This window comes from Lepisma saccharinum, chromosome 13 (genome assembly GCF_977018435.1).
Source record: "Lepisma saccharinum chromosome 13, izLepSacc3.1, whole genome shotgun sequence".
Classification (NCBI taxonomy): Eukaryota; Metazoa; Arthropoda; class Insecta; order Zygentoma; family Lepismatidae; genus Lepisma; species Lepisma saccharinum.
Window position 1 is genome coordinate 500,958 of NC_139241.1, and position 24,475 is coordinate 525,432.

The 24,475-nt window shown below is 37.9% G+C and overlaps 1 protein-coding gene across 2 annotated transcripts in view; it reads left to right on the plus strand.

Moving 5' to 3' along the window:
- Vamp7 (Vesicle-associated membrane protein 7) overlaps positions 1 to 23,108 on the plus strand; it is a 45,893-nt gene extending 22,785 nt beyond the window's left edge. For both annotated transcript variants that reach the window (XM_083133760.1, XM_083133759.1), the window contains exons 4-7: positions 2,572 to 2,662; positions 9,925 to 9,992; positions 11,816 to 11,908; positions 22,042 to 23,108. In XM_083133760.1, the coding sequence (XP_082989886.1) occupies positions 2,572 to 2,662; positions 9,925 to 9,992; positions 11,816 to 11,908; positions 22,042 to 22,107 (318 nt within the window). In that variant the 3' untranslated portion in view covers positions 22,108 to 23,108. The remainder of the gene's footprint in view (positions 1 to 2,571; positions 2,663 to 9,924; positions 9,993 to 11,815; positions 11,909 to 22,041) is intronic.
- Positions 23,109 to 24,475: the final 1,367 nt, after the last annotated feature.

Genomic DNA, 24,475 nt, shown 5'->3' on the forward strand with positions numbered 1-24,475 from the left:
GTATGAAGCTATCATGGGCACGCCATATCTGGTGTTTTTATTAGTTGGACATCTGCCAACACGAATCAGTGCACATCGTCAGCACGTGCAGACAACAACAGACAGTGTTCCTGTGGTAAGCATGTCTAGTTTGTGCCAGAAAAAGAGCATATGCAGGAAACAACACGCCAAAAAAAGTCCTCTTTTGAGGCAAACCACTCATCAAGCCATGTTCGGACGTCTGCATACGAATCGAAGTGCTGCTCAGCGAGGGCGTGGCCCATCGACGAAAACAGATGGTAGTCGGAAGGGGCCAGGTCTGGTGAATAGGCAGGATGGGGTAGCACCTCCCAGTTGTGTGTCTCCAAGTAGTTTTGGACCAGTCTTGACGTGTGTGATGGGGCGTTGTCTTGGAGGAAAATCAGCTTGTCATGTCTTTGTTGATAATCCGGCCTTTTGTCACACAGAGCACGGTGCAATTTGATCAGTTGTTGGTGGTAGCGGTGGGCAGTGACAGTTTCACCAGGTTTCAACAGCTCAAAGTAGACGATACCCTGTTGATCCCACCAAACACACAGCATCGTCTTTCGGCCGAAGCAATTTGGTCTCGAGGAAGATGTTGATGGTTGGCCATGATCAACCCACGATTTCTTGCGTTTAGGATTCTCGAAATATATCCACTTTTCATCACCAGTCACAATCCGATGCAGGAAAGATTTTCTTTTTTGTCTGGCAAGCAAGATTTCGCATGTGTTTTGGCGTCTCTCCAGATGCCGATCGGTCAATTCATGCGGCACCCATTTTCCGATCTTTTGAACCTTTCCCATGGCATGTAGACGCATGGAAATGGCTGCTTGAGTAAGACTCAAATTGCTCGGCAAGCATCTTTTGCGTTTGGGTATCGTCCTCGTCCAAAAGAGCCTGCAATTGATGGTCCTCAACCTTCCTGGACCAATTTTCATGCTTCTTGTCGCTCAGGTCAAAATTGCCATCTTTGAACCGATGAAACCAATCCCTGCGTGTTGTTTCCGATACAGCACTGTCACTGTAGGCCTCCACAAGCATTTGATGCGATTCGGCAGCCGATTTCTTCAAATGGAAGCAGAAAAGCAGAGCTTCCCGCATATGCTCTTTTTCTGGCACAAAACTAGACATGCTTACCACAGGAACACTGTCTCTTGTCTGCACGTGCTGACGATGTGCACTGATTCGTGTTGGCAGATGTCCAACTCATACAAACACCAGGTATGGCGTGCCCATGGTAGCTTCATACGCTCACTAACGCCATCTATGAGCAAACAGCAGATTTAAGCTTATATACCTGGTACACTTTCTGGAATTACAGTAATTTTCGTCATAATATTTGTTCCAAATTTTAAAATTGCAATACATTTAGAACACTCGGGATTACAAATCAGTTTCCTCAATATATTTTATGGTATTGTAAAAAGTATGTACGAGTTACTGACTTTTCTACAGAACAACAATATTCTTTAGTTAATGTACAGTTTCCAACTTCTTCTACTTTTACTTCGTTTTCCTAATCATGACAATGAGGATGAATGGTTTATTTTGTTATTGTGTTATCTAGAGTCACTTTCTACCACTTTTGGCTAATTGTGAGAATGAAGAAAAATGATGAATGATGATGAGCAGTGTTGGGGGTGGAGAGTAGAGGAGCAGAAGGATCCATCCTTCCAACTAGGCGTCTTTCCTAGTTTTTGTTTTGAGTCCACTTTAAGCACAGATAAGCTAATCGAGACTGGATCTGAATCACTAGTGCCTCTGCCAGGTATCGAACCTGGTGCCCTTTAATTACAAGGTGACAATTTCCACTGTGTCTTCAGGGAAGCATCGCTCCACCTCCATCCACCAGCTATCTGCAATGTTAGAGCAAACATCTAACGAATTACGGGAATTATGATAATAAATAACGATCTATTTTCCAGTAAGTACAACTAGCATACTAGGGGCTTCTTTTGAACATCCATGTGGTTGTTTCAAGTTGTTTTTTTTCTTTATACATAAGTAGCGTAGTGAACTACTTTTTGGTAGCTGTAGCAAAGCTACATTTTTTGATCAGTAGCAGTAGCTGTAGCAAAGCTGCTTTTAAAATGTAGCGTTCTGTCACATTTTTAGAACTTAAAAATCCGTGATCTACTCATAATCTTGCTGTAGGAATTCTAACCCAAGCTTTGTGCTCATCACATCAATAATTTCACTCAATCATGATCATTCTCATCCTTCAACCAGCCTAGAGAGGCAGGAAAGAATGTAATTTGTAATTCAATTTAGCACCTGTTGTTTCTTCGTCTGTTCATTGTTTATTTCATGTACTGCTAAACTCAAGTATGCATTTCAATATTAACTTTGCCCAAAATTCCAGCAGGTTATTTTGAAAGTAAGTAGCTTGCAAGATTCCTTTTGAAGAGTTACCTAAGAGCTGCTGCATCCGTAATGTTGATTTCAGTCTATCAAAACTCTGTTAAGAATAATCCCTGCAAAGAAATTTCACTCGCCTGTAAGTGTACAATGACAATTTAATTCCACATGAGGGTAAATGTTGAGTCACTTTGTACCATTGTGTTTCAGAAACGTTACTCGGAATCCCAGGACATTGACTCGATTTCTCGTGTGCAGGGAGAGCTGGATGAATTGAAGGACATCATGGTGAAAAACATAGGTAAGTAGAATGGGTTCTTTAACTAACATGTATGTAATTCAAGCTAGGGTCAAGCCAATCAGGTGCCCAAATTGTGTGAATGAATGATAGCCAGGTACTAGGATAATTCTGATTGTGTTATAAGGGAATTTCAAAATACTTTCTAGTCAAAATGCTTGTTGACTGAAATAGCATGGATGATTACCAATTCAGTATTTCTGTAAATAGGCTGAGAGTTCATAGAAATCCCTGCCATTTTATTTTTATTTTTACTAATATAAATAACGTGGTTTTCTATTTGTATCATTCCCCTCTTCAAATATTCATGCAAATTAACTTTACTTGGGTTACATGTCGGTAGACACACAAATGTCACTCTCTCTTCCACATAATACACCCTGGACTGCACATTACAGACTATTCTTTTACCATGATTAGGCATCCTTATCCCATCCCTCTTCATGCCGAAACCACAGCATGTGTCACAGTTGACTTTGCAACTTTTCCCTGTTCTCGTCTGTGAGCAGCCAGCCCTCCTCTCTTCACTCGGTGGCTTTTATATGAAGGGAGGATGAAGACAGGAAGGTTACAAAAGAAAGTGACTGAACTGAAGAAAATGCTGCCACCATCTCCCTGTCCTTTTTTAGGTTGGGGGTTGCTTAACAACACTGAACTTTTCTCTCTGGCTGGGGAAACTAAGGACATTCAAAAAGGTGAAGACTGTAAAGTTTTACTGAAGTGCCAGTAAATGAGAAATATAGAGCCATTCAATCTATCAATCAAATTGAAACGAGTCAGGTAATTTTGTACAATCTAAAGAGAATTGGCTATTAGAACAGCTTACTGGTACATGGATGAGAACTTACGGAAAACTTAGTTAAACATTGAGGCTACATCAGGGATCAAGTGTGAGTCTTTGACATTCTGGTACTTGGTCTCATGATATGCCCTGCAGTTGAGTGAACTAAGTGGAGGAACTTTGGATGAGACCAGAGGTTAGCCTGTTAGCTTGGTGGTAGAACATCTGCCAGAAAATTCCAAAGACCTTGATTAAGCCTGAAATTTGCACTAATTTTTTTCAGTAAGTTAAAAAGAATGAAATCTGTAAGTCAAGTACATTACTCTTCAATTCTTTACACTTCTTAATAAATAAACAGGAATTCACTTCGAAATATGTCATTGAATTTGCAATTCCTTTGCAGTCCCATAATGAACTAACGTGCTGTCTCACAATGTGGAAACTTTATTTGAAAACTGTGGACTGAAGAGATGGGCACCCAAGCACTGACTGTTTACAGTAGGCAGCTTACTTTACAGTGGAAGAGAACCTTAACAGAAAGTCAGTGCTGTAAATATCGGGTGATTCCATCGTTAGAGACCTCAAACTTTTGTCTATAAAATTGCCATTTACTTGAAGTTTGTCTTGAATTTTTTTATGTACATACCTTGAACAATGTAAAACAGGATCTAACCCCTCGCAATAGGTTTGAGCTCTTCCAGTGGTCTTCATTTGTTTTGTTCCGAGACAATGCATCTTGATAGTGTTCGCTCTAATGTATAGGGATTACAATGTACACAATGGAAGAGCGTGTGTTCCTCGTTCGTAAGTACTGGCAAACTGGTTCATTTAAAGTATGTCAAAGGATATTTCAGACTGAATTTCGTGAGACTTGTACCTTCAAAGTGTTTCCAGAATTTGGTAAGAAAGTTAGAGACAACAGGAATCTTGTCACACAGCATTCACGAGGCCAGAAAATGTTTGAAGAGACAAAACAGGATGTAAAGGAGCGATTACTGGCATCACCATCAAAATCATTGCGAAGACTTTCCCAAGAAACTAATTTCCCATATTCCACGTGTCTAAAAGCTGCAAAAAAATCAAAACTACGCTCTTACCATGTGTCATGTGTTCAAGAATTGCAATCCACAGACCATGAAGAATATGTGTGGTTTTGTTTATGGTTTCAAAATTTCCTTACTCAGAATCCTGGGATTTTAGACCTCACTTGGTTTACGGATGAAGCATGGTTTCATCTGAGTGGATATATAAACTCTCAAAACACGCGTATATGGTCAGAAGAAAATCCTCGTGCAATACATGAACAGTCTTTGCATTCTCAGAAAATTGGAGTTTAGTGTGGAGTGTCTCGCACGCAAATAATAGGCCCAATTTTTTTTTTTTTTTTTTTTTTTTTTATTTTTTTTTTTTTTTTTTTTTTATATAACAAATGGTTAACACTGAAGTCTACCTGGGAATATTCACTGAGTTTGTCAATCAGTTAACAGATGATGAACTAACTGATAGATATTTCCAACAAGATGTCACTCTTCAAATGTCATCATGAGAGGTTGTTTTTTTTTGGGGGGAGACCGAATTATCTCAAAAAATCTTTCGCCACCAAGATCTCTCGATCTCACCCCACTCGACATCTTTCTTTGAGGCTTATTGAAGGGAAATGTACAGAAATATACCCAGCACAATTGCAGCCCTGAAAGAAGCTGTATGTCAAGAGATTGAAGCCATTACCGGCACCACTTTACGAAAAGTATTCCAGAATTTGGAGAAACGTGTACAAGAGTGCTTGCATGTGGAAGGGGACATTTTCAGCATCGGATATGATCCTGTTTTACATTGTTGAAGGTATGTGCATGCAAATTTTCAATACAAACTTTAAGTAAATGTCATTTTTATAGACAAAAGTTTGGGGCCTCTAGCAAGGGAATCACCCTGTAGGAAATAAAAATAATACTATTACTAATTGTTTTCTGCACGTGCATTGAGTGGCAAAGATCTCTGCAGCACTTTCTTCTTTCAATGAACAGTTAGGTTGTTTTGTAAAATGAGCATTTTAAAATTACTTTCCACATTTAAATAGAAATAATCTTCATAGTGTTAATCATTTATTCTTTCCCACCTGATGCCTGTACATTTGTGTATCCCGAAGAAACTATTTTGGACACCAGGTTAAATGATACTATTCTGGGATGTTGTTACTTTCCTCCAAGTTATTTTGCCTCTGCTCCTGTAGTTGGGAACATTGAGAGATTAAGGGTCTACACTGAAACCTTCTTGGGTGGGTTTGAAGGAAAAAACTGACCACCGGGTAGAATTTGATAAGGGTTTGCTATTCGAAGTCAGTCTGAGTACGTTAGGATAGAAGCAGCAAGAGATCTGGAATCTGGGTATTTACGAACTTTGTACTGGTATATTGTACTTTAGTCTGTGGAACTTTGGTATCCAACAACACAGAGTTCATACCCTTAGGCAGAGATTCCTGGAGTGCTGAAGTCACTTTCAAGTTGTCTGCAAGCTGACAACGCAAGAATTACCCAGTATTGTCACCAGGGTTGGCAAAATTTGTGTGTTTTTTTTAAAAAAAGAACAAAACAAACTGTTTTTTTTTGTTTTAAACATAGTTTTAAACATGAGTTTAAAAAAATATGTTTTAAACAAAAGAAAGTCAACCTTTTCCCAGTAAATTATAGTTAAAGTCGTTAAAGAAAAAATACTTATTTTTATGAGTGTAGCGGCGGCAAGGAGAGTTTATTTACCTTTGGAGATAAGGTTTACCATACTGCAGGGTGTGCGGGACACAATTTTTTGGGTCGGGTCGGGATGGGAAATTCTTTAAATCTCGACATTCGGGACGGGATACGTTCGAAATTTCCCAAAGCTCTTGAAATCTCGAATTCTACACGTAATTTCCATCTTAAGAGCTTGTTTTTGCACTTCTGGTACAAAACTAACAATTTCCGATAAGTTCCAGACATTTACAATGCAGAAAACGTCGAGAATTGACGACTTTTTGAAATGACCATTCTGTATTTCCCGACTGCTTGGGATCCCGAAAAGTCGGGAAGTCATTTCCCGAAGTCGCGATCAGGCCGGGAATTTTTGCCCCAGGCACGTAGCCAGGAATTCTTTGTAGGAGGGGGGGAGGGGGGGGTGCGAAGTCAATCCTAGTGGGGGTAATTTCTTAATATATTGTGTCACATTGGCAGATATAGCAGGGTACACAGAGGCACTTGCCCCCTCCCCCAAAAGAGATAAGTGGATGATATCTTGAAACTGCATCGATCAATAAAAACTTCGAGCAGCATCAAATAGCAACATTTCGATAATGATCTTTCCAGATTGTCAAAGATTAAGTGTCGTGCCCAAGGGGGGACTAGTGGGAGTCATACCCCTCCCTTTTGGTCCAATATTTAAAAAAAAATAATGTCAAAGGCAGGAAAATATGGCAAAATGAGGAATGACTACTTAAAAATGTAGACATAACCCCTCCCTTTCGAAAATCCTGGGCACGCCACTTCAAAGAATATAAAGTTTAACATAAATAAGCTAATAGAGACTGTATCAACTTGATATCTACAGGTCGATAATGTTAATAGATGATTAACATGTACAAACAGCTTTGGGCCTCTCTGCAAAACTGATTAGGGGAGCCCTTTATAAATCATGCTTCATAATGATTCCCTCTGGTTTCCAGGATGCAAGATTTTTACTCGCAAAGGTATCTGATGTGAATCCAACAACACCATTGTATTGTGTTATGTAAGAAAAATCGAATTAATTAAATAATAATGGTTACATATTATCTACACTTTGATGAATTGTGTATAAATTTGTAATACATTTTTTGTACTTGCTAAAACATTAAAGCATGGGTCCCTTAGTCCACCACGGACTCTATTTCCTTCAAAGGGAAGAGACTTGCATCACTACAGACAATGTTTGCCTACTGGTTACGTTAACCATTTTGCAAAATATTGTGTGAATTGTATTATATTATAGTTGAAATACATGTTTTGACACCTGACAAACAAATAGGAATCCCTTGACTGATCAATGACTTCTTTGATTACAGTGTCATCTTTAATATTTCATATTAAATTTCATAGAAAGAAATTGTTTTAATAGGGCGCAAATAACTTTACGGGGTGCCATGGCATTCTCTTGAACATTTTTTTTTTTTTTACTATAGATCATTTGGCTCCCAGGGCCGACTCCCGCCGCCCCATAGCTATGACTCTGAACTTGGACTATAAGAATAGCAGATATTGCGAGCAAAGCGAGCAAGGACATTTTACGAAATGGAATGTTATTTGTATAAAATTTGAAATGGAGGGGTGCTATTGCCCCTTGCAAGTCCCCTTGGCCGTCTGTAAGAAAAATGCAAGGAACACGTAAAAACTAATTCCATCATGAGTATCCAATTGTCCTGCTATTCTTAGATTCTCCTAGTCTTGTTTTTTTACTTCAATGTTTGCTTCCCATAGAATGGACTTCCGTCCAAGGTGTGGGGTGGGGCAATGCCCCATGCCCCCTGTGGTTTTGGCACTGTTTGTGAGTGTCTCTTCATCAATTTCACGTCATCAGTCATTGTTGCCATTAGCTAGAAGTGGCAGAAATGCAACGATACGTAACAAAACTCAAATATCCACTCCTTCTCTCTATCACATGAAGCAAAAATTTAAGCAGTTCCAAGTTCATAGCAACACATCCCAAGAAAAACATCCGACAGCTGTACGCACTTTTAGTACAAGACTACTCAAAATGTCACAACTCTTCTAGATACTGAAAATTGCGAAATCATTTTCCGAAGTCTGAATCTGGAAGGGAATTCCCCCCTCCCCCCAATCATGATAGGACATTATACGGAATCCCACACACCCTAATAAATCACAAAATCAATAAGTGTCTGTTATGTTGCTAGAGTAACACATGATATAATTGTAAAGATTATTGAGAATTTCAGGTATGAATGTGTTCTGTATTTTTCACAGATGTGCCAAAGCAGGCTCTCAGGGAGGGGCAGTTGCCCCCTGCCCCCCCTCTAGCTACAGGCCTGTTTTGCCCCCGATCCCGGTCCCGACTTTTCGGGATCCCGCACACCTCTACTGCAGGGACAAAGGTTGGGGGTAATAGCCCCCTTTTCCCGTCACTGTTGATGTAGGTTAGGATTCATATTCATCTAAATTTCAAGAAACTAAATATTATTGAATTACTATCCTCGTCCTGGAAAAATCAAGGTGAAATATTTCCTGCTGCCTGAACAGTTTATATAGCAGAAAACAACCTGCAGTGTCATAATAAATTCTCCAGATCAATTTATCTTTCCAAGTACAAAATTATGTTATCAAAAGTAACCATCTGCGCTTCATTCAGTTATACAAACCAATGAATCGTATCGCAAGAGAAATAAAAATCACGTCATGATCAAAATCACGCATTGTGTATTCAGATATTAGTTTCCAGCTTCCACCTGTCTCAAACTTACAGGACGGTAGGAAACAAAGAACAGAAGTTTTGATTTCTACAGTAAAGCATGGGTCTTTCTTGTCGCACAACAGTTTTGCTACCTTGTGCATACAACGTAGGCATGTGCCCTAAAATTAAAAAGCTTTCTCCCGTGACGTCAGAACAAAAGGTTGGTCAAGTGTTGTGGGATAAGTGAGACCCATAAAGCACAGATTAATTGACACAGATTCAATGAAAAAACAGGGTTGCCAAACAAAAAAAATATCAAGTACCAAAATGTGTTTTAAACACTTCTAAAAAAAAACATGTTTAAAACACATTGTTTTAAACATTTAAAACATTTGTAAAAGGAACAAAGCCATGTGTTTTAAACGTTTAAAACAAAGTGTTTTAAACACTTTTGTTTTAAACATGCCAACCCCGATTGTCACCTTGGGGTCTTGAGATGACTCAACACTTTGCATGGACAGACAAACGTGAGGCATGGATAAAAATGAACTAAATTAGTAACAAAATCTAGGCTCCTTTATATCAGAGTTCTGCAGTATTGTACTCCTGTCTTGCATGTTTTATGACGTAATATTGTCTTTAGTTACAATAAAAATTGTTGGATATACATTGATAAGCTGTGATAAATTATTTAAAATTTTGGCATATCTTTTTTGAGTAAACAACTATTCATACATCAAAAAATATAATTTTTAAACATTCCACCTTCATTTAGATGCATATAGGTTAGTACTTCAACATCCTTTAATTTTTAATTGGCATTCATTCATTTGCATCATAATTATTAGTATAGTTTACTTTTTTGGTCATATTTAATCTTTTAATTTTTAACATTTATATTTTGTACCTTCTACATTTTTTTTTTTTCCTATCCTGTTGTTTTATATATTAACTTTATCAAATAATACAAGGGCGTAACAACCCTAAATAAATATCATGCATGAAATCCAAAGGAATGTTGAAGTTCTGGTTTCTTCTGTATTTGAACAAAAGCAATTGTTGTCTTCCTCAGATAATGTAGCCATGCGAGGGGAGAGACTGGAGCTCCTTGTAAATAAGACTGAGAACCTGAGTCAAAATGTAAGTACATTATTTCCTCTTCTGTTTCTAAACCATGTTCCATGCATAGTCATAATGTTTGAGTTACTCACAATTACTGTTTCAATGATTGTACAGGAAGGGAAAAGAATGTCGATCACTTGTACTCACAGAGTGGCAGGTTTGTTAATTGTTTTGAAATAAATATTTACGCAGTAGTTCACACCAGGTGGTTTCACAGATTGACTCTTTGTCACTTATGTGATGTTGGGGCAAAATTGAGTAACCGCCATAAGTGAGGAAAATGCTTCTTTGCCTATGGATTTTAGGAATTTTCAACTATGATTTATCTCTGTTTGTAATGCTCTGCACAGAGCCTCCTGTGCCTGTGAAACATCTCCGGATGGGATCTTTTCAAGCATGCTCTTTGGAAACTTGCCACGAAATACAAAAAAAAAATGTGAGGTAAGGTGAAGTTCCCTGTGCATATAGCACCGTGCCATTGAAACACATTTAGGAGAGGAGATTTGGAGATAGGACCCCACACATTCTCGAGTTTGGCCATTTTGGAACTGATGTGATGAGCACAATGCTCAGCCTGCCTTTACTCCCCAGGTGCCTATTGATTTTGAGGCTGGGTGAGCTTCAGAGCCACTTTACTTTATGCTGGGACAAGACCGGAAAAATTCCTACTTTAGATCACCCATCCTGAGAAAAAATCATAGCTCGAGAATTACTTTTCATAGACCAGCACTGTGTATGAAAAAGAAATTGCAATACGTATCAATATTAAAATTGAATGTCGACACAGTCAAACTGCAGTCAAAATGATTGAAATAAGTAGAATATAAAACCAAATAATAATTTAGAACAATATCAATTACTGGAAGCATCAGTATAGTTGTCAGGAATGTCAAAACATCCCATATTCTTTCTATCAGTGGTACACAGTGTTCCTGGAATGGTCATTCTTGTGACCACTGACAGGTCTCGAGCAAGCCCCCTTGCTGCACTCTGAATCTGTGGTCTCACAGTAAGGGACAAATATCTTCCTTGGTTTCCATTGTAACCCTTGGGTCAGTGTGTGTGTGTGTGCAAGAATCAGGGTGTGGGGAAAGCAAGTTTCCTGTTCATGGTACTATTTTGCATCCTACAAACTTACGTTACAGGTAAAATATATGAAGGGTGTGGCATAAAAATTGACTTTTTTAAATGCAACTACATTTTATTATTTAAATTAATACAAACACATCAACTATGTCCTTACACCTTCATGTTTTGAAAACCACCATTTCCTTGGCACGTTCCAACATTTGAATAGGAATGTTTCTGTCTGTTTCTGCTTCAGTGCACTTCCTGTAGCTTCAAAGTTCTTCAGCCACATCCTGATTTTTCAATATCCAGGGCTTGAGAAATATTAAAATAAATCAGCTGCCAGCCCCTTTTTCTCAGGGACCAAATAATGTCTAAGAAGGCATTAAGCTACATGTTTTCAAATATGATCTCAAAATTTGTAATTTATTAATGAATACACTATTGTATTAAAAGTTACTAATTCTTCCACTGGAGTGACCTTCCTAAAGAAGGCTCGACTGGTATCAGCATGAATAACTAACTAATATGTAGCCGATTCTACCATGTAACAGCAGGCTTTAAAATCCAGGTAGCAACAGAGCAACATTTGTATGGTATGTTGTTATACATGTACTCATTATTTTTAAAAAGGTCACGTAATTCCATTTTCCATAAGCAAATTCAAAATATTGAATTTTTTTTTAGATCAGAATTTGAAAATTCAACCTCTGTTCGTATGAGTAATTTCCCCGTGACATCACCATATTGAAAAAGATGCTTTTCTCTTTCAGTCTGTTTCATTCAGGAAAACCAGCCGCAACCTTGCCAGGTCATTGTTTTGGAAGAATGTGAAGCTGTATGTTATTTTAGCTGTTGTGATAATTGTAAGTATTATTCTGCCTTCACTTTCTCCTTGGTCAGTTTTTCTTTTTTTATCCAATAGCAATCTTCATACACACTAAGATATTCCTGAGGTACTGATGCTTGGACAATAACAATTTAGAATTGTTTACAATAGTTTCCTATATATTTTAAATTAATTTATTAGTATTCCATGGCAACCAAACCACTATTACTATATCAGGGTGGCTACTCACCGGGAATTCTGTGAATTCTACATGAATTTTTGGCTCCGGGAATTATGTGTGAATTCTGCTTGAATTTTTCTCCGTAGACGTGAAAAATTGCAGCTTTTATTAATCCAAATCCTATTGAATTTATACGTATTGATAAATGCACTAAGGCGAGATTTTCACAGTTGAGTTTCTATTTTTGTCGAGAAAGGATAAGAAAGCTGAGTGGAAAATAAAACCAAATTCTCTCGTTCCGTTTACTTTGTTAGTGTCCTTTGCAAGACAATCTATCTGACGGACGGAAGATTATTTCAAGATAAGATTTCTTGAAGATGATTAGGTAGATTTGAGTTTGAAATTCTTACACAATTAACAATTTTTCGCAGGTTAGAATATAAACCGTAACATTTGTAACCTGTTATTTATAGATGTACGTATTTCGAGTGTGAGTATGTGAAATGGCAAATGTAAACTAAGGACCTCAAATTAAATGTTTTAAATATATCGTTTAATTAAATTAAATTAGAATTTTTGGATACATTGGAATCACACAAACACTTCATATTGTTACTATATTTGTGTGTGCATATCAGTGGCGCAACCACAGGGGGGCATTGTCCCCCAACGTTGAATGGAAATCAATTTTAAGGAGGGCAAGGGCACCTGCAGAGGGTACAGAGGGGCAATTATCTCCATCGATTTCAAATTTTATGCAAATAAAAATACATTTCATAAAATATTCTCGCTCGCAATGTCGTCTTAGGGTCGTCAAATTCAGAGCCTTAGCTAGGGAGCCGCAGGAGTCAGCCCTGGCCGCCGAACAATCTAAATAATAAAAGTTGTAAAAGAGAGAATGCCATGGCGCCTCATGAAATTATTTGCACCCTATTAAATCAATATTGTTTTCAGTTTGCAAAAAAATGGATGAAAATTTTTCTTGTCCGCTTCACTCGCAATATGATTGTTTTCTGTAATGCACTGTAAATTACCAGAGAGAGAAATAAGACTTCTCTTAATGGATTTTGTCTTAAATGCATGAACAAATGTTGGGAGGAAAAGGAGCGTGCCCATTTGAGAGACAATTTGTATAATGTTTGCTGTTGGTTTGCTATGAGGTGGATGAATTGATTATGTAATGAATATAAATAATAGACGTACCAGGTGTGCCGGTTAATAATTCTTAATTGATCCGAAAGAAAACAAGTGTATCTGGGGAGAAAGGTAACAAATGCTTTATTGAAAGTATGCGACAACGCTAGCTATACATTGTGCCCATCTGTCCGTCAAATTGTGGATCCCCTTCATTCGTTCACATTTTGAAGTGATCCAGTCAGCCAGCCATTGTTTGACATCTTCGTAATTGTTGAAGTGTTGCTGGGAAAGTTAGTGAGACATCGATGAAAACAAGTGGTAGTCCGAAGGGGCTAAGTCTGGTGAGTATGGTGGGTGGGGCAAGAATTCCCAGCCAAGTGCAGAAATGGTGTGTCTGACGCCTTTCGCTGTGTGTGATGAGGCGTTGTCGTGCTATAAAATCACTTTTCCGTGTCTTGTCGCCCAATCTGGGTGCTTTTCGATCAATGCATGGTTCAAATTGATGAGTTGTTGACGGTAGCGAACGGCATTCAGTGTTTCACCTGGTTTCAGAAGCTCATGGTACACCACACCCTTCTGATCCCACCAAATGCACAGCATTGTCTTCCTTCCGAAGCGATTCTGTTTTGCGGTTGATGTTGAAGGTTGTCCTGGGTCAACCCATGACTTTACATTTTGGGTTCTCGAAGTAGATCCATTTTTCGTCCCCAGTCACTATCCGATGCAGGAAAGACTTTCTTTCATGCCTAGAAAACAACACTTCACACACAGTTTTTCGCTTTTCCATTTGTCTGTCGTTCAGATGATGTGGGATCCATTTTTCTGCCTTCTGGATCTTTCACATGGCATGAAGACGATCAGATATGGTTTGGTGACCAACATTTAACTTCTCTGAGAGTTGTTGCGTTTGTGTATAGTTTCCATCCAACAGTGCTTGCAATTCTGCATCTTAAAAAAAAATTTCAGCTGGCCCGGGTGATCTTTGTCTTTCACCACTTTTGATTCGTCGAAACCAACGTGCACACTTCTTGCGTTAGGACATTGTCACCGTACGTTTCCACAAGGATACGATGGCTTTTACTCGTGTTTTTCTTTTGGTTGAACAAGAAAAGCAGGACGTGCCGCACATGCTTCTTATTTGGTTTGAAGGTCAACATGTTTCCCACACAAATCCAATATCACGATCACTCGCACTCTGTTGCACATCCTCGGCATTTTGACAGATACTGTCCTGGCAACACACTGACGTAACAGTTGAGGCTGTGCACCAACCCTTGCTTCCAGCACCATCCAGCAACGAAATTAAGAATTATTAACTGGCACACCTGGTATATGCTGTATCCTATGTGTGTGTGTGTGTGTGTGTGTGTGTGTGTGTGTGTGTGTGTGTGTGTGTATGTATGTATGTATGTATAAGTGTATATTGATATATATATATATATAATATTAAAAAAACTATGAATACGTACACAATTTAGTGTTGGCATGTATTTTCTTATTTTACATCACTCCATTTTGAATATGTGTAAAACATATGTTGTACATGAAAGCTATACATATTATATGTACAAAAATAATAATATTTGGAATGCATTTATCATGCATTTTCTACCATTCAAAAATACAGTTTGTGTACTTCATTTCCATTATTAATGAATGTGAAATTCAACGTTTTTTTAAAAAAAAAAAATGTTTAAAATCGTTTGTTCCAACACAAATGCTTTAACACGGACTTCTACCCCCTTTTTGTGTAATTTGTGAGGATGATAACGTCTTTGACAATACAACCACTACTAATAATAATACGTCATAATAATGTCATTATTATTATTGGTACCTTTATCCTGGTACTTTCCCCCCCCCCCCCCCTTTCCCAGACAAACGTTTGTGGTTGCACCTCTTGTAACTGTGTCTGGGTGTTGAAAGACAGTAATACGCAAGGTTGAAATAGAGAAAACATGTGTCGCCTTGAAAATTTGCCTTGAAAACTGGGAATTATACTTGAATTTTATCATGGTTCTAGAGTGGCCACCCTGTATATTTATGTGTGTGGCATTTGGCAGAAACTGGCTTATCAGTTACCTAATTTTGTACATGCAAAGTTGCCAGCCCTGTTGAAAATTGTGAGTGATTAAGTTTAAAATTGCTAACTAACTAACTCTCTAGCATTCTTAAACCCGAAGGTTTATGGCTACAGCAACACAAGCCTTCCATATGTCCCTATCCTGAGCAAGATTAATCTTTTCCATCCTTACCGATTTCCTTTAGGTCCATCTCAACGTTATCCCTCCATCTTCGTCTTGGCCTTCGTACAGATCACTTACCATCCAGTTTCCCAACAAGAATCCTGTAAACTCTCCTTTCCTCTCCCATTCGTGCCACATGGTCTGCCCACCTAAGTCATCTTGATTAACACTAGAATCGCGGACTTATAACTAGAACCGCGACAGCAGTCAAATTGACCACCACGAAAAAAGTGGATTATATTTATAGTTTTGTTTGTTTAATATTTTTTTAATTGTTTCAGTACACATCTTTAATTTCACAGAAATGAATACATGACCCCATTGTTGTTTTCACAAACATGAATACAAATAACAATAAATTTACTTTTTTGGCATCATCTGCAATGCAATTGGTACACTATTTTTTAACAATTTTTACACATTTTCCACATACTGCTTTTCCACACTGCTCACATAAGTCTCCTGTCTTGTTTCTTCACTGTCGACGCTGTCGTTTTCCTGGAGGCTCATAGGAGACACTCTGTAGATTATACTGTGGGATTCTGTTGCTTCCTTCTCGGAGTTCTTCAGAAAGTTTCATCAGGAACAAGTGATGACCAGAATTTTCGCCAGTTGTACTCTTGTACAAAATATATGCATTGAGAGCGGCTAGGTCCAAAATGTAGAATACATGAACTGGCCATCTTCGTGATGCTGCTTTTATGGAACATTTACAAGCCATCTGATCAACTACATCTACACCAAACTGTGCTGTTCTAAAAGCTGACAGTTTTACAGTTTCTTTACACCACCACCAATACACATGTTTGAATGCATGGAACTGAGAATTAGAACGTTTTGTTTCTTTTTCCTTGGTACACAGTGAGTGTGCTGTCAGCACTACTCAGTACCCGATAAAGTTGTATGTATGTATGTATAACGTAATTGTCATTTACATCCCACACCGTGTGGGAACTTTATTTGAAAACTGCGGACTGAACAGATAGGCACCCAAGCCCTCTTTATAGTAAGCAGATTACTATACAATGAAAGAGAATCATAACTGAAATTCAGCACTGCTAGCAGAAGGCAGCGCCATTGTGAAGTCAAAGATGTTTGCAGTACTGTCTGTGTCTCGTTAACTCTTGTATTATGGAGATGGAGTGGTACAATGTACAGTTAGATTGTTTTGTAAAATTAGCATCTTAAAATTTCGTCCATGCATTTAAATACAAAAAAGTTCAGGATAGTATAGTCTTAATCATTTCTTCTTTCCCACCCGATTCCAGGACATTTGTGCATCCTGAAGAAACTTCAGAACACCGGGACAAATTATACCAATCCTGGATTGTCCCTGAAAATTCGGGACGTATAGCATCCCTAGGTATGATCTGGCTATCAAAATCCACTCTGCCACCACATGAAGGTCACACATTTATTAAATTAAGTCTTATCTACGAACTTCTAACTTTTCTACATAAAGGAGAAAATGCATTTGAAAAGCTAATCCCAGCTTCTCTTTAAAGAAGAATTACAATGTTAGAATTAATCTTTTCCTCCTTGCTACAAAATTGTAAATAACATCATCGGCGTTATTTTAATATTCGTACGTATGTACACTTAACAGTGCAAGGTCCATTAGTCTAGGATCTCCCGTTGAATCGCGAGGACATTATTTCTACCTCCTTAATGTTAAACACATCCTGTCGGGTGTTGAAAATGAAACTGGCAGTGTAGCCAAGATCACCAATAATTTGTGCATATTTGAGTACAAGAGCTTGTCACAATTTTCTACTGCCTACAATGCAGACCCTGGACATGTCTTTTCAATTACTGCTTGCCACATTTTTCATTCAGATTTGAAAATGTAAAAAATATCAACCAGGCCATCCAACATGTTGACACACTGTTCCAATGAATGAGGAATAGGCATTTCATATTGGAATAAGTATTTGCAATTTTTCAATGTGTTGACTGTGTTCAGAGAAACTTGGGTTCATTTCTACTACAAAATGTTCCAAGAATGGACAACAGTAAAATTTCTACTATTAGTGTATACGATTTCACAAGTCACCCTACTGAGTATTGATACTTTTCTGCCCATCTTGCGTCAAACAACTTGTGAACATTACAGTACTTCCCTAGCTATCTTGCACTTCATTTTTTACAACCATATTACTTCGAGAAGATTGATTGATTTATTTGCAGTATTTTACTTCGCCTTTTGTGCCACTTTTGGCTAATTTCCAAAGATCGAGGTGAATTATGACGATGAAATTTATGAATGGACACCCACAAACGCCCATGTCTGTTTTCGAACCCGGGACCCACCGTGTGCTAACCACGGGGGGCAGCTCCTTTGAAAAGACCCGAGGGGAAAAAATTGTAACTGATTTGACAGTCTCAATATCGCAGAAATTGCACAGAAATGGGCAATAGGCAGGGTTAAAATGTACAAAAATTGCTTTTGGACACTTCTCTGAAATTATCTCTCTCTCTCACCCCCTTAATCTACCACCCATTACATCAGCACCATCATATTCTTCACCAACTATTTTCTTTTCTAAATCCACACCCACTCAACCCAGAGAAAGTAGAAATACTAATAGCTGAAGCTAACCCAGATGCAGTTATAATCTCCAATAGGTACAAGTTTTCCATTCCGATCTAGAGTTTGGAAAATGGTATATCAACTTTTGGGATTATCAAACAGTTGGGAAATTTCAAATTATCAAAAAATTAGAACCTGAGGAATACTTAAATCTTGAATGGGAACTTCTAATGAAATTATAATATTTATACTATAAGATCACAAACAGCTGCTTCGGGCAGAAATTACATGTGGCATTATAGAATTCGTGAAATGTCAGGAGTTTTCTGAGTAATTTCCAGAGAAATTCCGAATCTATCATGAAATTGCAGATATTTGCTTTGCAGTCCCATCTGGTGTGTGGAATCAATTTCTTTCCCATCCGTATCCCGTTCTATACGCTTGTAATTAATGAGAACAAAATAAGTCTGAAGAACAGGAATCTGGTAAATTTACAGAACCTAAAGGGGGGGGTGTTGGACCCATTTAACCCCCCCCCCCCCTTAAATGTGCCCAGGTGCTGTCCCACAAACTGTCTAATTTAAGACTTTTCACACAATGTGTTCCGGAAGCATACAAAATTGCGATAAATGAAGTTCCTGTAATGTAACAGACCAGTCATTTCCTCCAGTTTGACAATGAGCTTCTTCAGTGCAGGATTATATGTGAGGAAGCATCCTCTCGTTCACAAAATGACGCCATGCACTTGAAACCTTTCCTTCAAGGAAAGCCTGACGGCCAGGCTTAGCACTGTATTTCATTCCAGATAGAAAAGGAGACTCACCTGGAGACACTGTGGCTTTTCTTTTTGCTCCCCGTTGAACTGTAGAAACAGGTGCTGCTTCGTTTTCTTCATCTTCTGACGAATGGTTCGATTCAATGTCTTGTTCTAGTGGAATATAATTGGAATCCTCTTCACATTCACCTCCATCGGAATTGTCAGCATCTATGTCCTGAATTGAGTCTAAATACTTTGATATATCTTCAGCTGATAGTCCACGTTCAACCATTTTTAGAGCACAATAATCACTCACGTGTGCGAGAAACAAATATCAAGAACAGACGACAAAGAGATTGAACATTCATTCACCTGTAAGCTGCTGCCACCTAGTGATAAATCTAATAAATGACACACCAGGTGGCAGTAGCTAGAAAGCGAATTTTGTAATACATCTCCTGAAAGGAGGTTTGCATTTTTCTGTTTACCTTTGCATAAAAAATGGAGGGTTGGAGGTATTTCGATGAATAACTACATAATAAATTTATTTTTTAAAATTTTTAAATCAAAACTATATTCTAAACGTAAAAAGAACAAAAGTCAAGGAATTTCAGATGATTCGAAGAGATATTAATGTCTTATGTAACAGCAATTTGAAATTCAACAGCAGTCAAAATGACCGCTTCCTTGGTTCAAGTGTTAAATTATTCTAATAATAGTTCGACAGGAATACAATTTATGCAGTTCCAAATTATGTAACCTTCTCCACTCATCCCTTTTAGGTCCAAATATTTTCGTAACGAAGGTTTAAAATTGCACAAGGTTTTAAATGAAAATTTATATCTTGGTAACTACGAATGCGAGAGTTACAAAGTTCAGCTCATTTTGTTCAGTCTAAAAAAAATTCATTTAACAAAGGAAAAAATGATGATGAAGGTTTGAAGAAAGTAATTTTTTTTATGAAATTTGAACTCGTTGGGCCCCCACTTAGGTAACGCTGAGAAGTGAGGGTGCAAAGGATTATCTGCATGTTGCCTGATGTATGTTCAGTACTTATGGCAAGAATTGCACAATTCCTGCTGATACATCGGAATAAAAAAAAATATTCTATTGTAAAAGCTGTGCCTTTTTTCTTTGGCAGAAAATTGAAAATTACATCTAGTTTTCTTCAGTACAAACTAGGCTATAAGCCTATGGTCGAAGAAACCTAATTTTCATTTATCTAGAAGATAAAGTATTTTAATGCATTTTCAACCTTGTTACGCTTCATGTAGGCAATGCCAGGACTACAGGGTTCAAAACATTATCTTCATGTTGCCTGATATTTGTTTCATCGCAAGAATTGCGCAGTTGCTGCTGATACTTTCGGAGAAAGAAAATTCTAATGTGTAAGCTGTAATTTTTTTGCATGCCCAAAACAAATTTTACTAATTACTAATAGTAAGCGTCAAGGCTCATGTAGCACTCAAAATATGTGACCTGTGCATGTCATGTCCTAGCATTTAAAGGTTATGGCACGAGGGTCAGTTTCCACATCCAGCCAGTCATGAGAACCCGAAACCCCATAGACTTTTCCCCACTGCAAGCTAGGGAAAGAGAAGTCTGTGCACTGGATGGTCATAGGAGGGGGGGACTTAGCATTACTCTTATGGGAGTATTGTTTTACTTGTTCTCTTGGGAATGTCAAGCTTCCGATAGTGTAGAAAAAATACATCAGTGGGAACAGGCCAGGTTGAAGATTATGCTTGTGTTAGGAAAAGTCAAAACTTGATTAGCCGTAACTTGAAGTTGAAATTGTCTGTCCATAAGAAATACATGGGAGTCTATAAATAATTATTCATCATATTTTTACAGATCGTATCTAGCTCCACTTGCAACATGGAGAGGAATTCATTCTCTCTTGTCGTATGTTTGCTTTTTTTCAGTAGCAGAGCCCATTCGGATGATATTGAAATAAATATGGTGGAGACCCAGGTTCAAGTCCTGATCGAGCATGCATTTTTCTTATCAATTTCTGCGTAATTAAGTAGCTAACTCTCTAGCATTCTTAAACCCGAAGGTTTATGGCTGCAGTAGCTCAAGCCCTCCATCTGACCCTATCCTGGGCCGATTATTGCATAATTATTGAAGGCATTTTAATTAAGTATTATTTTGTATCAGTAATATTAGTGTTCCCCAGCCTCTGACACCTTATTGTAAACAAATTAATAGAGATAATTTTTTAAGGCTCCTGTGAAATTCATGTAGTTTTCATGACTTTCTGCCTGTATAAAGATTTACAGACAACTATTGTTAAATTTTCCGTGTAAAATACAAATGCCATGTGATTCTGTTGTAGAGCCTTGAATTTTTGGAAATCTCCCTACAGAAACCAACTGGCATTAAAAACATGGATAAAAAAAATGTAAAGTGCTCCCCTGTGCTTAACACCACGCCATGAAGGTGTATAGGGGGTGTGGGGGTAATGCCCCACACTTTCTTGATCCGGTCATGAGTGGGGGTGATGTGATCAGCATCACGCCCCTGACTGCCTTTACCCCCCAGGGTTTCCACCAGGTACCCATGTCATTCGACACTGGGTGGATGCCGGGGCTGCTTCCATCGTTAGAAAAGAAAGTTCCCGGATTTGAACCGGCCGGGGATCGAACCCGGGACCTTGAGCATGGTAGTCAGACACGTTACCGACTGAGCCACCGTGGCCACTTTAAAAACATGGAAACTAAAGGAAATTAGTCAAATCTTGAAAGTATATACGAAGGCCAGGATTTAGGAATGCAAATAAATTCAATTTTTTTTTTTTTAACCATCCTGTTGATTGTATGATGTAAACATGTTTCTCTAGTTAATTTTTGTTCATATGTTTGTACAAATTTCAATTAACACTATTCTCATGAACAGTAAATGCAGAATGACACTGAAAACTCAGGTCATTAGCATTATTAAACACCACAGAATGGACGGGCAATTTGTTTTGCGAAAATGGTGGAGACCTGTCGTGTATGTACACAGAGGTTAATTTATCCACACACACACACGTAGGTACTACATAATACAATGATTATCACAAGGATTTATAAAAAACAAAAATGTATTTCTAAACTTATAAAACTATTTCTAAGATATCTGGGCTTACAATTTTGTAATGCACAATTTTACAAACAATTGAATGTTGACTCTGATATTATACACACTTAACAAGACCCTACTTGAAATTTTACTTGAAGTTTAGCTTTGTTTTTGAGTGGCCATCCTCATGTGGTAATTGCAACAAGGCAACACATTGCTTGCAGTAAGAGTAGTTCCTTGTTTCTTGTTGCAGGTGATAATTTACTTTATTGTGTCAATGGCTTGCGGGCTGGACTGGAGTGGCTGCGTTGGAAAGTAGGAGAGCACCCGGATGGTCAGGGCTTCTTCCAGTGATATTAAGTCTGCGTCAAGGACTGTCAACAAGCATGCAAGTAATGTCTCCGAATGCTTGCTTTTAAAACAGTATTTTTATGTGTATTTTCCACAGTGTATAAGCCTTGGATCGAGTGTTGTTGTAGTTCAGAGTTCCGAGTGAAAGTTGTTGCAGAGTGAATGCAGAGCTTGCAAGGTTATTTTTTTTCAGTTAACGTACATATTTCAGCCTTGCACATACCAATGTATTGAACGTGCAATATAAATATATATTTGGGATTAAATACCTTAATTATCTTGCTGTACAGAATTTTGTATATTTTTATTTGATTGCAAGCGTGGAGATGTAGATAGATTTTTACATGTAGCTAATAATGTGAATACTAGCGAGATTATTGAACAGTGCAGTTCTATTTTTCAGAATCACTGTAAGGTGTACAGAACAAGGTCATGCATAATTGCATCATTGTGTTGTTCGGTCATGGACGCTTCTGGATTGTAGCAATACCGTGGACTTTCAAAGGAATCAATACAACCCAGAAGTGTCCGTAACTGTACATAGGGGCAAGAAAAGTTAAATTAGCCATTCCATCTTCATTTTTTATCTGCCATTTGGTTTTGTATATTTATTATGTAAAATGTTCCGCAAATTTGAATTTTTCTCTATTGTGTTGCTTCCGGTGATTATTTGAACACAAATCTTCAAGTAATGTCCTGTTTTTTTTAAGCTTGCGTGAAATGACCTGAAATGATCGTCTGCTTCAGGGCAGTCTTGTGAATTATCTCATCCCACACCCCTTGGTGTAACACTATGCACATCACACCTTCACAGTTCCTTAGAAAAAACATACGCTTACAGGAAATTGATAATTTGCCTATTGTGACTAATAATTTATTTTTCTGCAAGTTTTGAAAAGGAATCGTATCATTGCAAGAAATAACTTATCATCCACTATAAAAGGAACTTCATGTGTTTTTTTTTTTTTATTATTTATTCTACATGTGCTCATTGATATGCAGAAGATTAGGAATTTAGTGTTGATATTTTTTTCAGTCTCTTTCTTTGATATGTGTAGAAATGTTGAGCACATCTATTTTTTCATACGTCATCCTTGTTAATCAGAAAACTGAAGGTATGGAAAATCACAATTGTGAAATGTGGCATTATGTACGAGGTCCACACTTTTAAGAAAGGGGAAAACAACCATGTGTTGATTTCTCACAAAATCTTTGATCTTAACGTTTTGAGAATTTTACGGTCCGTTGTATTATTCACTCAAAGTTGTAAGAAAACACTACCCTGAACTGAAAAGTGTTCAGATTTTGTACTTTTATTGGAAATGAACTGTCAGTATACAAATACATTATCAGATACAGGCATGTCAGAAAAACTGATGAATGGTGTTCATTGTTTCACCTTGTATGTAGCTCGGAAATGCTAAGGTACTGACTGAAGTAATGAGCAGAAGGATTGATTGATTGCACTTCCTAGGGCAGCCTGTCTGTCTGTACATGCATGCATGCAGGTATATGTGTGTTACTAAGAGAAGATTATCCAGGAATAGGGTAACTTTCTAAGACTATTATTCCAGCATTTTAACAATGTAGTGGGACTTACCCTGTTCCTGGATAATCATATTGTAATAATGTGTTCTGTCTGCTGGTATTTTGATTAATTGTTAATGTTGTAGATTATTTGTAGAAAGAGTTAGAGAACTATCGTGTTTTGATACCAAAGATTCTTCAGCAGTTTCTGTCAAGATTATAATGAAGCCTATTGTTAGTTTTTGAAGTAAACAGTGAAAATGATTTCCAAGGTGCAATTTTCGATATCTATCTGCTGACATCATGGCAGAATGGCGGAGGTTCCAAGTTTGAACTCTGCTTGGAAGTACAGAGTGATTCAAAAGTCTCTTCACATTTTAATCAAAAAGCATTTTATTGACAAAATTGACATTACTGCTGAAAAGTACTCTAGATAGAAGACAAACTCAGTACATTTGAATGTGGTGGCCCTGTAAGTCTAGGCATAGCACCCACCTCTCTTGCGTAGACCGGAACACATGCTCCAACATAGCTGGTGTGATCTCCCCTGTTGGTGCAGCTATTCGCTGTGTCAGTTGCTCTATGGTGTTGACTTTTACTTGGTACACCCTGGACTTAACGAAACTCCCGACAAAAAAAATCTCAGGGAGTCAGGTCTGAGAGCGAGCTGCCCAAAGTATAGGTGAGCCAAGACCAATACACCTATCTGTGTCAGCAACATAGTCCCAAACGATTCTGGCAAAATGGGGTGGTGCACCATCTTGTTGGAAATCCAATGTATTTTATCCCATTATCAAAACGATTCATTA